The sequence below is a fragment of the Lucilia cuprina genome, chromosome 4 (assembly GCF_022045245.1).
Source record: "Lucilia cuprina isolate Lc7/37 chromosome 4, ASM2204524v1, whole genome shotgun sequence".
NCBI lineage: Eukaryota > Metazoa > Arthropoda > Insecta > Diptera > Calliphoridae > Lucilia > Lucilia cuprina.
The window spans coordinates 44,580,737-44,598,934 of NC_060952.1; the positions used below are offsets into that span (position 1 = coordinate 44,580,737).

The following is an 18,198-nucleotide window of genomic DNA, read 5'->3' on the forward strand; positions in this document are numbered from 1 at the left end:
TATGTAAAATAGTTTTAGCAAAAAATTTTAATATTTTACAAGAAAAAGAACATTTGCATAATTTAATATTATTATTTAATATTTTCATAACTACAATTATACAATATTACAAGAATAGAATTAATTTTATATAAATTTAAGAAAAAAATTGTATTGTATTGCACTTAAATGTGCGGAAGTTAACACTTTGAAAAGAAAAATGTAAGGCCGATTTTTTCAATAAATTTTTTAATGTTTAACAAACAAATTTGATAGAAAAATAAGGGGTATTTATAAAAAATATAATTTCCAAAATTAAACATAGTAAAAGCATTTTAAAAGAATTGCACAGGCTAAAGAAATTTTTTAAACAAAAAAGTCTACTAAATTTGATGTATATTAAGCTGCCGAAAGAAAATGAATCTAATAACTATTTTCCGGTAGCATTTAATATTTTTTATTGATATATTACGAAAAACAAACAATAATTTCGATACGAAAATTTCAATTTTCATGAACAGTTTTTTTATTTGACAAAATTCTCCGAATTTTTTAATTAGATTTCGAACTTAAGAATGCATTGTCATTTTTAATGTTAATTTAACTCCTTCAATAATGTACACACTAACATTCTTATTCAATCCTTATATCAGTTTTATGTTGACCGATGCTAAGAAACAGATCGATAAACTGCGATTTGTACGCAGTGTTGCCATATAAGTTTATACAAAAAATGTATATAAATTAAATCCTAACTGTAAATAGTTAAATAAAAGCTAAAATGCTTTTCAGATTTGCAAATATTACTATGAAACTATAAGTTAAATTGAAAGGATTTCCTTCGCTCTGGTTTTGTCATTCGGAAGGAAATTCGGGCTGTATTGTGTTAAATTTTATATACAATCATTTGTTAAATCTATAATTTTATTTCAGCCTTCTGACTCCCATTGTATAATCTTATCTTTGGACAAATATAAATGTATTTGATTATTAAATTCTGAAATTTAAACAATATTATTGAGAAAATTAATTCTTGATGGAGTAAAAAAACCTTAAGTTTCCAATTTTTTAAAAATCTTTTTTTTTTGTATAAAAATTTTCACACCACCTCAAAAAAAATTTTAAAATGAATATAAATTTTCATATATGGCAACACTGTTTGTTCCATTTACTCTGGGATACTACGATAAATGTATTTTAAGGACCGTAACCGAGGAAGGACACAGACTTGCCTGCTATGCAGACGATGTCGTAATACTTCTTAATAGAAAGGATCTAAAATACTTGTGTATCTGAAATCTATATTTTTCAATGAAAGACATATTTTTCCTATGCAAAAAGATACCGGTAGCATACTGAGTTAACTACTCAGGAGTTAACCTTACCACATAGAGAATAGGATCAACATCATCGGTGCTAGATGATGAAATTGAGTCCAACTATGCTTATGCTTAAAAAATCTTGTTGACTTCTTTAGACAAAAAGTATAATATCAAACTACTACCGAAACATAAATAAGATATGCGGAGGTACTTACAGCCGAACGGCTCATAACTTTGGGCGAACTAGCCAACATTGGTTATAGTACTCCTCATCAATGTGTTATAAGGCCATACACAATCATCGGAACTACCTGATTGCATACAACACACAGTATATGTCGGAAACTTTGTAACGCTGATCTTGATTAAGCGGAACAATATATTAAATGCCCGAAGGTATCCGTAGCTACATGAATGGCTCTAAATTGGTATAGGTGTATTTCTTTGGATTTCATGTAGACACGTCCTCCTTTTAAAATATTCTATCCCATAAACCAAAATATGCTTTATGGGATAAATAAATGCTTTTAAAAATACACAAACATGAAAATGTTAAGCACAAAAAATGGACAATTTTGCTTTAATGAGTAAAATGGGCAAAAATCGATGACAAAATTATTTTTATGGTTTAAAACATACATTAACATATTTTGGTTTTCCTGGCTATAACAAATCTTTTGGAATAAAAACATATAAAAACTATTCGGAAATAGCTGTCGGTGATAATATTGCTGTTTAAGTTTGAAAATATAATTGCTTAAAAAAATTATTTTGTATTTTTAAAATTAGTAAACTTTTATTAAAAAAATCTTAGTTTTATCAATACTTTTATCAATATTCTATAGATTAGACTGTGTTTATGGAAGAAAATTTTAAACATCTTTATTCTTTTTAGAAATACGTTTATATTTAGAATAATATTCAAGAAATCATTTAAATATGTTTATAGCTCCCCTTATAATTATTTTAAAAGTACAAATTTTAAGAACTGTTTTCTATTGTAATTTTACAAACATAACAAAAATTATTTACAATAATTAATTAAGTTAAAATTTGCAATTTGAAAATACACCACATTAAACTTTGTTGTAGCTACTTAATTTAAAACAATTTTTTTATAAAATTATTTCTGAAATTTACATTAACTAACTTAATTGATAATATTCGGGTACAAAATCATTTGCTAAATTACTTAAAAAATTAAAATCCGATGAACTATTGGAATTATCAACTAAACCATTAAGATTACCACCAGGTCCAGTTTGTGGAAAATTTGCATTATGGGCGGGCATTGTGGGCGGTTGAACATTGGCAGGATTAACAAAGTTATTGTTGGGACCACCGGTTGGTATTTGAATGTGTGGTGGTGGATCGGTGTCTAAGAGAACATCACCAGACATGGGAGGGACTACATGATTATCTGAAAATTTTACAAAAGACATATTAATATTTAATAAATTTTAAAAATTGTAAGTTGTTCGAAGAAGCGTCCGAATTATTGAAGTGACCGGACGGGCGCATATTCGGACTGTCGAAGTTGTACTGTTTTTAAAATAATTTTTTTTTTAATAAATCATAGTACATAATATGCATGCACAAAATACATAACCTTAGATTATTTTGATAATTTTCACTACTTTGTCAACTTGACAACTTGATAATCCGAACTTATAACCAGTGTTTAAATAACTAGAAAACAAGTATTCATATTCGGACTGTCGAAGTTGTACTGTTTTTAAAATAATTTTTTTTAATAAATCATAGTACATAATATGCATGCACAAAATACATAACCTTAGATTATTTTAATAATTTTCACTACTTTGTCAACTTGACAACTTGATAATCCGAACTTAAAATAACTAGAATACAAGTAGCTAAAGTAACGAAAAATAACTACTTTTGTAATTAAAAATGATCAAAAACTAGCAGCAGTAGTAATAAATGTAGCAAAAAATACAAATTTTGATAGCAGTAATACAGTCATTAGTATTTTAGTTTTAATGTAGCAGTTGAATACTCCAAATAGTAGCAATAAATTATATGACAGTCAAGACGTTTATAACGAACTCCGCGGACCAGTCAAAGTAGTTCGTTATGAGCGAAGTTCGTAATAACCCAGCAAAAAAAAAAAAAAAGACGTGTAAAAAAAGTAGTAAATGTATAGGTTCAACTGATAATGAACTGGTTCATATTTAGGGGAAACATGCATGATTTTAACATTAACGTGTCATTGGCGAGAATGGGTTCGTATTTGGAATTATAGCACGTCATTAAAATGAGTGCTTATTCGGTGAATTTTCATTGGTGTACTATTTTTATTTTAAAATGCATTATTGAAAGTATTATGAATTAATTTTTAATATTTAAATAATTGTTTAAGTGTGATATTGTTAAAAATTTACACAAGTGAATTGGGTGCAATTTTTTATAACTTCACTTATGACAAATTTGTAAGAATTTTGGCATGTATTTAAAATACATTAACAAAAATACGTACAAAAGAAATCATGAACATATCCCTTCTTCTTGAACAACTGCAAAATGTTTTTGCTGGGAAAACAGGTGAAGTTTTTGTAGTTCCAAAAATTAAGTGTAATTTAACGAAATGTTAAGAATATGATTTCTAAATTGATTTAATATTCTTTAAAAAAAACACCATCGATTTTATTTCTTGATATTTATTTTAAATTTAACCCACAAATTTTGCGTTGAAAATATTTTCATACAAATTTTTGAAAATACAAAATACATTTTATATGAAAAATTAAGTGACAATCGGTTCTTCGCACCGGAATGACTCAAAGTTCAACGAACAAGGATTTTCAACCCAGCCACACCGACTTTATACGTGTCGCTGCTACAACAACAAAATAACCCCCTAAGTTTTTTTTCAACAATGCTAAATATTTTCTTATGATTTCAACATATAATTTTGAAGTTAGTTATAAAAAAGAAAAATTGTATGAAATTGTATTTGATGGACAGAAAAAGTAGTTCGTTTTATACTTGGATATAAATAATAAGAACAATATGAATGAATCGCTTAATCGCGACTTGATAAAAATCTCTGAACGGGATCGTTTTAACAGAGTCGATTATAACGCCCGTAAGACTCAATGTTGTTTTTAAACACATAAACGCTTGGCAGATACTCTTGTTCCATCTATATACAGTGAATCAATTAAGTAATTTGCCTATGTACAATTTTATAAATTTTGAGAAAAAACTTTATTTGAACAATTATTTTTAGCAAAATAAAGCGATTTGTTTGTTGTATTTTTTAAAGAATATCTTATATTTTAATTTTCTTCCATAAAAAGCAAAATCGTTATATTAATTAACGAGATTTTTGATAAAATGTGAACGTATTGTTAATTTTTTGGGTCAATAAAGTATTTTGCTTTTTGAGGTTTTTTGTTAATTTTTTTAATATTGCTGCATTATTTTATAAAATTTAATATTTTTATTACTCCTACATAAGAATAACATTTTTTTGATATCTTAGTAGTGGAACGACAAAATTTGGACATTTCTTAACCGATATAATATCCTATATACCTATCAGAATTTATTAATATTTGACTTAACATGAAATCTATCAATAAAATATTCAATAAATCTAACATTAAGTACCATCCTAGCCACTCTAAGTATGGGGACATCACCATATACCACTATAGAACTATTAAATGCTAAAATCTTAATTTTCAACTTCATATTTTAAATTCTTTATTTTATGAATAAGATACAGTAGACGTATTTGGATCTGAATAGTTATTCTTGATTTGGGTTCTAAATATATATAAGTGTATGTATTAGGTGAAAAATATTATATAGTATTATAATCACCTCTATTTTAAAATATCTAAATTAGGTATTTTTCCTGTACTACACGACAGTTCACTTTACATTGGTTCCAAGCAACCTAAGGTCTGTTTAGAGGTCTAAATTTAAACGTAGTGTTCCTCCTAGTTCGTATTTAGACTTTGAAAAAGATAAATCAGGAGTCCAATAGTTTTCCTTGGATACAAGTCGCCTCCCTTAGGCAGTTAAAGATTTTGAAAGAGCACTCAGTGCGTTTTTTCTAATAATTCTTTGGATCATTTCATCTATTACTCTATTTTATATTTTTTAATGTTATTGTTTAAACATTTCATAATTATATTTTATTGATTTATACTTGTTCTAGAAATCTAAACTAATTTTTTATATCGAAATTGCCTTATTATCCTTTAAATATTTTAAGGGTATCCAACTCTATTGATTCACTGGAGCACCGTTGCAACATGGGGTGTATTTCACTGTTCCATCGATACTACAATGGAATGTGTTCCTTTGAAATTGGGGAACTTGTTTTTGTCTTTCGTCAAGAACACACCCATTTGTGATAGATTGGCCAGTGGTTGTTCTAGGCAGCAATGCTACTTAAATTTTGGAATCAATGCTACCTAAATTTTAAAAGCATAAAAAATAAAAATTTTTATTGAAAGATTATGTATCAAATTTTGTATGTAATTGTTTATGTAATGAATAAGTTAATATTACAGTAGTTTTCCGATTTAACGACCATTCAATTCTACGAACATCGCATTTAACGAACAAGCTAATTTTTTCTATTGACTACCTTAAATAACGAACAAAACTCGCTTAACAATACGAGTACGCCGAGTACTAACCGATATCTCTAACAAATTTTATGGGAATCGGTCCATAATTGACCTTACCCTCCATATCAGGCCCCCTTAGGAAAATTACTTCAATGCTACATTACTCGCTTAAAAATACGAGGAACTTCGAGAAATAACTTTAAAGCTCATGACAGAATTAAAAATACAGCGATTAAATTCGACACAGATATGGTTTGAAGGTGGGTATATAAGATTCGGAATTTTGTGTTTTGAGCTATTTTTATTAAAAAAGAATTAATTTTTATAAAATACATTTAAAAAATATTTTATGTACATATTTTTAATTATTTTCCTATCAAAAAACCACGTTTTACTTAGTATTTTAATTTTCTTTTGAGTAGCAACAATAGTTTTAAAAACGTATGATTATAAAACAAAACAAATGTTACTGCTACAACTTTAGACAATTGTTTGGAGCAGAGTTAAAGTAATAAAATAAATACATGGTACATTTTAAGCTGTCCGAAATTTTGATGCGTCAGAATTATTAATATGACCGAAATAGCGCATGTTCGGACTGTCGCAGTTGTACTGTTTTTAATAAAATAATTTTTTAAATCATAGTACATAATGTAAATAATGTACAAAATTAATTAATTAATTATTTAATTAATTAATTAATAAATAAATAATCCGAACTAAAAGTTTTTAGTGTGTGATGTATGTGTGTGTAGTGTATGATGTTTGCCTGTGTGTCGAAGTTGCACTGTTTGTTTAGTTGTCATCTCCAAAATCTCCAAAAACTGTAATTTTGTGCGACCAAGTCTCCACATTTATCGATTATTTCCACAACGTGGAAACTTTTTTTTCGCACAATTTTTTGACGTTTTTTTTTATTTTACATTCGGAAAGATTAGATTTTTTTAAAATTTTCAAAATTTATTCGGTGTGTCGGGGGCCACCCCACAATTTTTAAAAAATTTTTTAAAATTAAATTTTTAAATTTTTTTGTATATTTTGAAAATAAATGGTTTGTGCCTGCAATTATTCGGTAAAACGTTAGTATACTTACCACTCATAGGTTGTTGATGTTGCTGATGGTGAGTAAAATGCCCGTGTTGATTATAAGTGTGGGGGTTATACTGCTGTTCTACACCATGATGTTGGCCGTGATGATGATGGTGGTGGTGATGATGATGATTATTATAGAATGGTTGTTGGATTTGGTTATGTGCGCCAGTTGGCAACGATGGTGGCGGTGGTGGTGCCGCTTCCATGTGTATGCCCAAAGCTGTAGCAGTGGCTGAATTTATATGAGGCATACTATGCTGTTGCTGCTGTTGTTGTTGTTGCTGCTGATGATGGTGATGGAATTCTGCTGGCTGTTGGAAATTTATTTGGTCATAATAAGCTCCATTGGGACCTTGAGTTTTGGGATCATAGAAATTGCCGCTGGCATCAAATTCTCCCGGTATTTGTTGTTGCTGTTGTTGACTTAGTGGAGGACCAACATAGTTACCACCATGGTGAGTGTGGTGGTTATAGGCATTGTATTGCAATGCCTCACCAGTATGGTGATTATAGAAAGGTTGTTGTAGTTGCTGAGCTGTGGTAGAAGTTGGTGCTGGTGGATGATGGAAAACATTGGGACCATGGTGTAGTTTCGTTGCCACTTCGTTCCCTGACTTGAGGTGCGGTGAACTTTGTGAAACTGCTAAAAAGTCTGGTTTGGGACTTAGATATTCACCATTCGGTACTGGCATTGTTGAGTTTTGTAATTGCTGTTGTTGCTGTTGTAGCCTATGGGCAATATGCTGTGGTGAACCAGCTGCGGCGAATTCAATATCATATTTCCCATAGTACTCTTGTGAAGGTGTTTGTGGTGGATGTTGCTGCTGCTGTTGTAGTTGTTGTTGTGGTGACTGCAATTGCTGTTGTGGTTGTTTATTGTTATAGTAACTGGGATAAAACGAAGAATTACCACCACCGTCCGCTATGTTGTTGCTATTAGCAGCTGCATTCGAATTCTGATAACGACGTTTACCACCGGCACCGCTACTACTATTGCCCGTTGCTTGACTGTGTTGGGAAGATGTATCCGAGTCACGTCTATAGCCCGAACCAATGCCAATTGAAATGGACGTATCGTAGCCACTAAATTGTGAGATCTTGGTGGAAGTTGAAACAATTGCTTCCTTTTTAATGTGTTGATCATCTTTCTTTTTGACTTTATTGATGGGACCTTCTTCAATTTCATCATCTAAACTGCCACTGGAAGCAACGCTAGAGTCAGCACTAACCATATTAGAACCGGACACTGCATTACTGCCACAAAGATTGGAAGATATGCCGGATTCTAATGTAGAATTGGGTGTTACTGTAAAAATATAAAAATAAATATTTATTTAAATATCAACCGTTTTTATTTAAAAATAATAATAACTTACAGCTACCAGCGCTGGCATTGTTATTCGTAGCACTTGGTGTATTATTATTATGACCTCTGGAATTTGAAGTTGAATCTGGTATGTCGTCGGATGGCAGTTCGCAGCCTTGACATGATTTCTTTGAATTGGAATCTGTCGGGAAAGTACACACAATAAATAATTAATTGGAATATTTTTTATATGTACATATGTAGTTTAAAATTATTTTTATAAATTAGATCCTTCAAAAAGCATTCCATTATAATTACATGGGTTGAAGTTAACTTTATGATACCCTAACAAAAGCGAAACAAGTATTTAATGTAAGAGATGCTGAAGATGAATCTAAATTAAACGATTTATTGTTGTATAGGGTGTTTGAAAGGGTATCATTGTATATATTTATATGTTTTCAAACGATACCAAATAAAAACAAGAAACATCAAAGATACTTTTTTTGTACTGACAGTGATTGATACGCTTCAGTTTAATTTTGCTCTTTTTTTACTTTCAAATAAATTTGTTAAATTAAAGGTGGTAACTTTAAGTTTAGTGGTATATTTCTTGATTTTTTTGTTTTTTTTATAGAAATTGTTTTTTTAACTAAAATTTTATGAAGTAATCACAAGAGTCAAATATATAGTCTAAAATAACTAATCATTTGTTAAGAGTATTACTCATGATGTATTTGAATTAAAACATTATGAATTCGAATATTTGTTATGGTTAAAAAACATATAGTTAATTTTTCTATGATATTTGTTAACAAATATTAATTTTAAAATAAATGCGCTCTAGAGATAATCGGAGGTGCATTTAATGGTACGATAGTTTTGATCAACATTGATTGCTTAGAATCCATAATAATATCTCTCACCTAAACAGGCAAACTAAATACAACTACCATATAAATAGATAAAAATTATAATTATTTGTGAAATTTTTCACGTTTTGTTTCGGATGCAAGTACATAGCTAAACTATAGGATATTTTTGTTGTTTTGTTTTTTATGCTAAGCTCGAATATTTTTTTGGAAATACTAGGAATAGAACCTAGAATTAGAACTTATTCAGTCAATATTAGCAAAGAAGAGAGTGGCATTCTTAATTTATACATATATACGTAACATGACCAGGAGGCTTTTGAATAAAAGCGGGAACCAAGTGATAAAAAAGGCGGAATTTTGATTCTGGGTCCTTATTAGATTCTGAGACGATTTAGCCATGTCCTTCTATTATCGCTCATAGTTAGCTTAAATTAATCATAAACAAGTTTTGTAAGAACAAAAATCTTTCAACCATTTTATGAGGATCGGGATTAAAATCTAACTCAATATCAACCTAAACTAGAATCGTAACTAGATTTTTTTATTAATTGTATTTGATTATTTTTTGGATTATTCACTACAAAAATACAATTTAAAGAAATAAATCGTTGTACACTTACTACTATCAGACTGATCATCATCACCTTTTAGACTGTCCTTGTTGTCTTCATCGTCGGTTTTCGAAAGAGTTTGACGTTTATGTTTCATGCGGCGATTCTGAAACCAAACTTTTACCTGAAAAACAAATACACACACAGAAAACAAAATTTATGAAAATGAGCAATTTTAACCAAGTAACAGAAAAAGGACGTTAATTAAAAACTAAAACTGGAAGAAACAGAACTTGCTGGCAATTAAAAAGTAGTTGCCATTTGTGCAAAATTAGTTTTCTTATTTTCCCTTTTTTGAGTTTCTTCATTAAGCAAATGGAAACCATTATTAAATAAACACTTTAAAGAATGTAAAAAGTATAAAAATTGAAAGAAAAAAACAATAAAAATAACTCACCTGCCGTTCAGTTAAATCTAAACTGGCTGCAATTTCAATTCTTCTTGGCCGGCATAAATATTTATTGAAATGAAATTCCTTTTCCAATTCCAACAGTTGGGTATTTGTGTATGCGGTCCGTAAACGTCGTGGCAGGCCATTCTCTGGAACGAATTCAGCTGCAATTGAAAATTGCATTTTCTTGATATATGAATAAATGAGATTTTGAACCAACACACACTCACTCTCACACAAACACACACACATAAATACAGACAACCTGCTGCCGAAACGATATTTTTTGCTTAACTAATACATCTTGCTTTAAACTTGAGTTTCTTAACATTTTAATTTTGCAACATGTAACATTTGAAATAAGCAACTTTAGTTGTAAAAACGGCTTTCTATTTAATGATAAAATCGGTTGGTCTGCTGCCACTTTAAACACTAAAAGGTGGCATTCAAGTTTTGGTTGAAGTTGTGGTGTTTATGGGGTGGCGTTGTTAAGAAATATTGCATTCATTTTATTTTTTTGTTAACTATTAAAAATTTACATTTAAAATAAAAATAATTAACTTCTTGATTACATTTGATTTCACGGAAAATTCCGCTAAACTTTAGGAATAAATTTAATAATTTTTTAAATTTTACGTTAATGTTCTTTTAGGTTCTTGATTTCATGTTTTAAGTTTTGTTCAAGCAATCCATCAGTATGTCACTATGCATAACTAATTTTTGGATACACAAGGCGAAATAATAATATTTCAGTGAACACTTATCCCTGGTAAAATTCAGACAAAATGTTTACAACAGACGCACAGTTTATAAACAAAGTCATTCATAAACTGAAAATGGTTTTAATGCAACCAAGCTTATTTTTTTTACAATTGAAAAGAATCATGTGATTTTAATGTAATATTAGGGTGGCTCTTGTGATTGTGTAAGATCTTACTTATTTATTATTGCACATAAAATCTGCATCGAATCGGATGCAAAATACAAATTAAAAAAATTAAAAACATTCATTTACCCATAACTTTATTTTTGTAAAGTATTCATAAGAAATACGTTTGTTATCAACAGTTCTTGATTTGATTGAAATAATTATTAAAGATCTGCTGGCAAATAATATTCTAAAATACATGTGTAAAAGCCGTGATACACGGTTGTCAGATCTTACAACGTTGTCAGTAAAACGTTCAGAAAATGTCTAATAATCGTCTGAACTTTTAATTTTTCTTTTGCAACGTTGTCAGAAAAAGCATTACCGAAAATATTGCAAGACAAAATTTGTAAGTTGACAGTATTATTAGCTGTTTTCTGCGCATTTTACTGTCAACGTTGTAAGATCTAACAACCGTGTATACATAGCATAAGTTAGTCCTTATCTTACCTACAATCTTGCAAATTAAAAAAAAAAACTATATTAATCTTTAAAAATATTAAACAAAATTTAATATAAATTTATGTAAACAACTTTAATTTTAGCCTCGTTAAGCTTTCTGATTTTGATGAAATATTTAGTTATTATTTAAATCTATTTATTAAACACAATTCTGATCCATTAAAATACCCTAATATCAATTCTTTACTATCAATTGTATAAACTTTTTTCTACCAACGAGCGAATGGCACTGACAAACGCGCCTTAAACAATTTCTTTTACATGGCGGCTCGATAAGATGTTGTTTAAAACATTAAGTAATTAACCAAAAACAAAAATTCTAATCAATCAATCAAGTTTCATTGAAAACAAAAAGAAAATTTGTGAATTTGGCTGTTTCAGGCTCACGTTAGGCACTGTTGCTTCGTTGTAGCTTTAACTTTGACTGCTACTGTTTGTTCTCATGTCTGTCCGAAACATCGTCTTTTATTACTTAATAAATTTTCATTAGGTGGAGACTTTTAATTAATTCTCCACAAAGAAATACAGTAAAAAAACAGCAACGTACTAATTGAAGGCAAACAGATGTTTACTTTATAAATATTCTATGAATAGTAAAATAATTTATTGATTTTTTTAACATGAATGAAAAGAGCTGCAGGCAAACGGATCACTTACGGAATCTTTTCTGTTGGAATTATTAACGATTTGGGGATCTAACAGTTTTATTTACATTTACACAACTAGTTTTGTTTCAAAAATTAAAAACAAAGCTTAATATGTAATGGCCTTGAAAATAGAAAATGTGAATTATATTTAGGATGTATGTAGTTTTATTTTGACAGCAAAATAAATAGTAATTTATATTTAAAGAAATTTTGAAGGAATTTAAATTTTTGACAGAATCTTGTAAACAAGAATTCACAGAACAGCATAAAGATGTTCAGGAAAACTCTAACAATAGTGTGAACTTACGATTTTCGTTGTCAGAAAAAGCTTTTCTGACAATGTTGCATGACAAAAATTGTAATTTGACACGGTTGCTAGATATTTTCTGATCATTTTTCTAACAACATTGTAAGAAATAATGTGTTGTTTGCATTTGTTTTTATTTTTGTGCAAATGAATCGAAAAATATGGAAAAATGTTAAGTATTGTGACGATACGATTTCAGTGGATTTTGAAGTCGGCAGGGTCTTACAATTGTTATTTTTTAATTTTAGTCTTATTTCATTTCAAGAGGATGTGAGGGAGCACAAGTGAAATAGTGAACTCCAAGTACAAATAATGTTGCCACAAAGATGGAAAATAAGGTTGGCGCAAAATGAATTTGCGCAATTTGATATAGATATAGATGAAATAGTTGACACATTATGTAAAATGTCATCCAACAGATATTTGACGTTTGTAAAAAAATTAGACTGCATTTAAATAACAATATATAAAACATGTTTAAATCAAACTTATTTTGGGTTTGTAGTCAATTTAAGGCTTTATGTGCTTAATTCAATCAATTAAGGATTTAATCAAGTGCTTGAATCAAGTTTAATTACACATATTGATTCAAGCCCGAATTGAGTGATTCATTCCCAGATGGCTTGAATCCTTTTTTGTAATTTTTAAAACCTAAAACTAATTTTACAATACATTTTATTTAAGTATGAATACGACCATATGTAAATATTCGAATACAATATTAGAAAATATGATTTCCTTTGGAGTTGGTAAAAGAGCGACATGAGAAACTAGAACAGATAAAACAACTATAAACATATTACCAGGCAAAAACAAGGAAATATTGAGAAATGTAGGAAACTCCATTGAAATGTAAATGTATGTATCTACTGAATGTTAGTTTCTAAATATGAAGTTTTAAAACTTTTCTATAGAATTTGATATTCAATACAATTTTATCTTGCATTTTCTTTGCTTGTTGTTGCAAAATGTAAAAATGAAAATGCATGAGTTTGCCCACAAAAGATGTTTAGAATCATTTTCCTATTTTGAATGTGAAACAACAAGGAAATCATCAACATGCAACAGCAATGTACATATGTATGTATGTAAGTATTGAAAATGTAAAATGCAATCAGACGCAAGCAGAAACAGTTGTATGTATGTGGTGATATGCATTCAAATATAATACAAGATATATACAGCAGCTTGTACTCCATGCATGGAATATTTAGGTTATGGCAGAGTTGTTTTGTCAACAACATCATCTCTGTACATGTGAAAAGCAAATAATCTACTGAATATATGGATGGAAATATTGTCACTACCAACATCATCACCATCATCGACGTTAACATCATAGAAAAAATACCGGAATATCCGAATTCAAACTTATCTAAACTTTGAAATGTTTTAACTTTTTTTCTTTCCTAAGTTGGAATAGCTACAGATACAAAACAATATTTCCATATGTAAAGAAAGAAAATTCGATTGAATGTAATGCAATGCAAGTTCATTTCCAAGAACATTTTACTATTGATTCTGGTAGTATATTTACTAGCCATGTATATAAGAGTATGATGATTCTAATAGTTTGAGTTGGTAAAATTTTCCAAACGAATTGCAATCTAATGGTTTTATATTTCCGTTACTTTCAGGAAAATTGATTTAAACTTTTAAGGTTGACTTTATGATTATTTATGGGTTGGTTAGTGGTTGGTTGTTTTTCATTATTTCCACAACAGTATCCTTTTTGTGGCTAAGGACACACAAACTTTATCTCTCTCTTATGGTATAAACCAACCAAACAAATATTTAACATTATAATTTACTTGTTAACACTTAAAAGCACTTGTGTACTTGCAATGTGTCCTTATAAATAAGTGTGGCAATAGTTTGTTAAACATTCTAACATCCTCCCTGTAACATTGCTAAAAGTATCCCTTAGGATGACCATACTTCGTAGCTGTATCTTTGTTTTTACCCAAACATACTTTTATATGTGTGGAAATGTTATGAGTTATGATGTTCTTTTGTGAAATGTTTTACCTTTTTTGGTTGCAAATTAAAGGTTTGTCACAAGTGGTCAAGTGTAAGTACATACTTGTTGTAAAATTAAAATAAGCGTAAATTTTGCAACAAATGCAAAATATTTCTTCACTTTGTTTTTATTTTTGTCGGCCTTTTTTATAGATAATTATTAAGATAATTATCTATAAATACTTTGAAGCAGTTGAAGGTTTAAAGTTTGTAGTGTTTAGTCATATTAAATTAAGATGTTTATTCCTTTAAAATTTAGTTCCCGTATTCATAAACGTTTAATAAAGTTAATGAAGGTTTATTGTTGAATAACCTTAAAATAATCAATTAATATCTTTATAAATACGGGGCTTAATTTATCAAAATATTTAATGCTTTTACAAATTTTAGTTTAAATATTAGTACCACTACTCTACTCTAGGGAATGTACGAAACAACATCTTCTAAATATAAATATAATAGATAATATTAAAAGTTGATGGTTCCAAATTTATATGTCTATGATTTACAACTTTATAAAACAAATAAAAAAACAATAGTCGAGTTTTGCGAACCTTACGATACCTTGCAAGAGATATGATGATATAAAATTTTACTTCGGTTTTAAGAAATCATTTACATTGAATTTTTATGATGAAACATTATTTTCTAAAAGGGGTTTAATACTTATGTGGACTACGCTCAAATATGGGCCGATCCCAATTATATTTGCGTTATGAAGAAAAAAATTATGTCGACTTCATCGTTTATAAGGGAATAAGTACGTTCCAGCCATTTTCTAAAAATGGACTTTGTATGGGGGCTCGGGTAGAATTAGCAGACTTATATTATTTTGCGTTCCCACTAAAATAGTGTAGGGTAGACAGATAAAACTTTCAAATATACATACATATATTAAAATCCATTAAATCGTCATATGAAATCCAAAGAGCCCTAAGTCACATTTAAAATTTTTTTTCAGGAGTAGCAAAAACCCGTCTAAAGTGATAAATAAACCAAAAAAATCTAAAACTGATAAAATAATCTCTAAATTTTAAGTATTCGCTAAAAATGTCCTTTTTTGTTTCATTTGATGCCAACATTTCATTTCACAGTTTGGAAGTTAAAAATTCAAAAGAATTTTAAAATTTTCATGAGTTTGAAGGTAATTTTGGAACATAATAATTTTAGAATTTCTTTGACAGGGACGATGATTTAAATTGTAAGAGTGTAAAATTTAGCAGAAACATGTATTTTGATACGGTGCATCATAATTAATCAAAATTTCATATGACGAAATAATAACTTTTTTTTATCATTTATCATTTATTTAGAGAAACAGAAACTTAATATTCGCAACTTCTGCATAAAATTAGATAATTAAGACATAAGTATATAATCTTAAATATCAAAATAGGGAAAATTGTCATCTCGGGATCAGCACACTAAATACTAGGCAATAGCTAAAGTTAGGATTTCGTAATGACGATAATTTGCTTCTCGTTATTATATGCACATGGGATGATAAGTGGGCTTATAGATCTCTATTTGCTTTATGATATCAATTTACGAAAGTACAATTACAATATCTAGAAACGAGTTATCAGCATATAAAAACCTAAAAATGGGCCTTAGAAAGGCAATTCTGGAGGCAATTCATACTTTCGAAATAAAAACATATGTTCAATTCACAATCGATGTTGTAGCGTTGTATGCGTTGTATGTCAGCAGCTGCTATAATAGTCATAACAATGTTGTTGGTATTTTCTATGCAAAAGTTCTATACAACTCTTACGACAATTTTTCATATGTTTTTCGAATGTCGTAAGAAAATTCAGTGTTGTCAATTATTTATTTCAGCATATAAATAAAAAAATTCAATCGATTTTGGCATTAATGTGGTAACACAGAAATTACAAACAAACAGCTGTATACCAAAACAAAAATAAAATTTTATTAAAAACTGTTTATTTATTACTTTAAAATGTGGAATAATGAAAATAATAGAATTTTAAATAAAAATAAATTAATTTGGTTTATTTTGCTCGTTTAATTAGTTTAATATTATTTTTTTTACCTTTGACAATGTTTGTATTGATTGTTTTTTTTATTGTGAACATAAACTTATGACTTGCTACAAAAATCTGTTCACAATCACTGTTACTACACTTTAGTAGATACATTATACAACTTGATTGTGAATTGAACAATAATGTTATAAACTTAATCATAATACACACATGCATGTGTATATCGAAAACGCTTAAAAGCGTCTTGTTTTATACCCTTCACCTTCGTGAGAAGGGTATATATAAGTTTGTCATTCCGTTTGTAATTTCTATAATATAATTTTCCGACCCTATAAAGTATATATATTCTGGATCCTTATAGGTAGCGGAGATGATTAAGCCATGTCCGTCTGTCTGTCTGTCTGTCTGTATGTTTGTTGAAATCAGTTTTTAGAAGACCCCAGATATCTGCGAGATCCGAATCTTCCATAATTCTATCAGACATACGACCGGCAAGAACGCTATTTAAAATCAGCAAAATCGGTCCATAAATAACGGAGATATGAGCAAAAAACCGAGACAACCTCTGAAAATTTCATATAAAATTTAGATTTTTTATTCATGCTCAGACAGAAACTGCAAAAAACAAAAACAAAATACATAACAATACGGTAAATATTGTTATTGTAATTTGTTTACAAAAGCAAAGCAGAGCAAGAGCAGCAGAGCAAGAGTAGCAGAGCGAGAGCAGCACTAATGTTTTGTTATTGGCTAGAAATATGAAATTAAGTATGTAGAGCCTGGATTAAGTGGGAACCTATAAAAGGGGACTTTCTGGTACTTTTTCGTTCTTCAAAAGGTACTTTTTGCAATTTCTACAATATTGAACCTAGAAACATGTAATTAAGTATGTATGGCCCGGATTAAGTGAGGACCCATACAAGGGGACTTTTTGGTACTTTTTCGTTTTTCAAAAGGTACTTTTTGCAATTTCTACGATATTAAACCTAGAAACATGTAATTATGTATGTATGGCCCGGATTAAGTAAGGACCCATAAAAGGGGACTTATTGGTACTTTTTTGTTTTTCAAAAGGTACTTTTTGCAATTTCTACGATATTAAACCTAGAAACATGTAATTAAGTATGTATGGCCAGGATTAAGTGAGGACCCATGAAAGGGTACTTTTTGGTACTTTTTCATTCTTCAAAAGGTACTTTTTGAAATTTCTATAATATTGAACCTAGAAACATGTTATTAAGTTCGTACTTTTCGTTCTTCAAAAGGTACTTTTTACAATTTCTACAATATTGAACCTAGGAACATGTAATTAAGTTTGTATGGCTCGGATTAACTGAGGACCCATAGATGGGGACTTTTTGGTACTTTTTCGTTCTTCAAAAGGTACAAAAGGCTTTAAACACATCATGGTGAAGGGTATATAAGATTCGGCACAGCCGAATATAGAACTCTTACTTGTTTTTTAATACAATAATGATTACTCTCAAATCCTTTTAAAGGCGAAAGAAGAGTTCGATGGTAACACAACAAATGTTATAAAATCGGCAAGTTTTAACAAAATATTATTAAATATTTATAAAAATATTTCTTTGTATTTAAAAAACATCGATTAAAGAAAAAAGAAACAACTTGATGTAAAA

The 18,198-nt window shown here is 29.1% G+C and overlaps 1 protein-coding gene across 4 annotated transcripts in view; it reads right to left on the bottom strand.

Annotated features, from left to right (window-relative positions):
* Positions 1–173: 173 nt before the first annotated feature.
* LOC111674594 (homeotic protein proboscipedia) overlaps positions 174–18,198 on the bottom strand; it is an 88,820-nt gene continuing 70,795 nt past the window's right edge. For 3 of the 4 annotated variants that reach the window (XM_046950122.1, XM_046950125.1, XM_046950121.1), the window contains 5 exons: positions 10,193–10,350; positions 9,805–9,919; positions 8,380–8,511; positions 7,005–8,309; positions 174–2,721 (listed from right to left, as the gene is read on the bottom strand). In XM_046950122.1, the coding sequence (XP_046806078.1) occupies positions 2,447–2,721; positions 7,005–8,309; positions 8,380–8,511; positions 9,805–9,919; positions 10,193–10,350 (1,985 nt within the window). In that variant the 3' untranslated portion in view covers positions 174–2,446. The remainder of the gene's footprint in view (positions 2,722–7,004; positions 8,310–8,379; positions 8,512–9,804; positions 9,920–10,192; positions 10,351–18,198) is intronic. The other variant, XM_046950124.1, reaches the window with a different exon arrangement.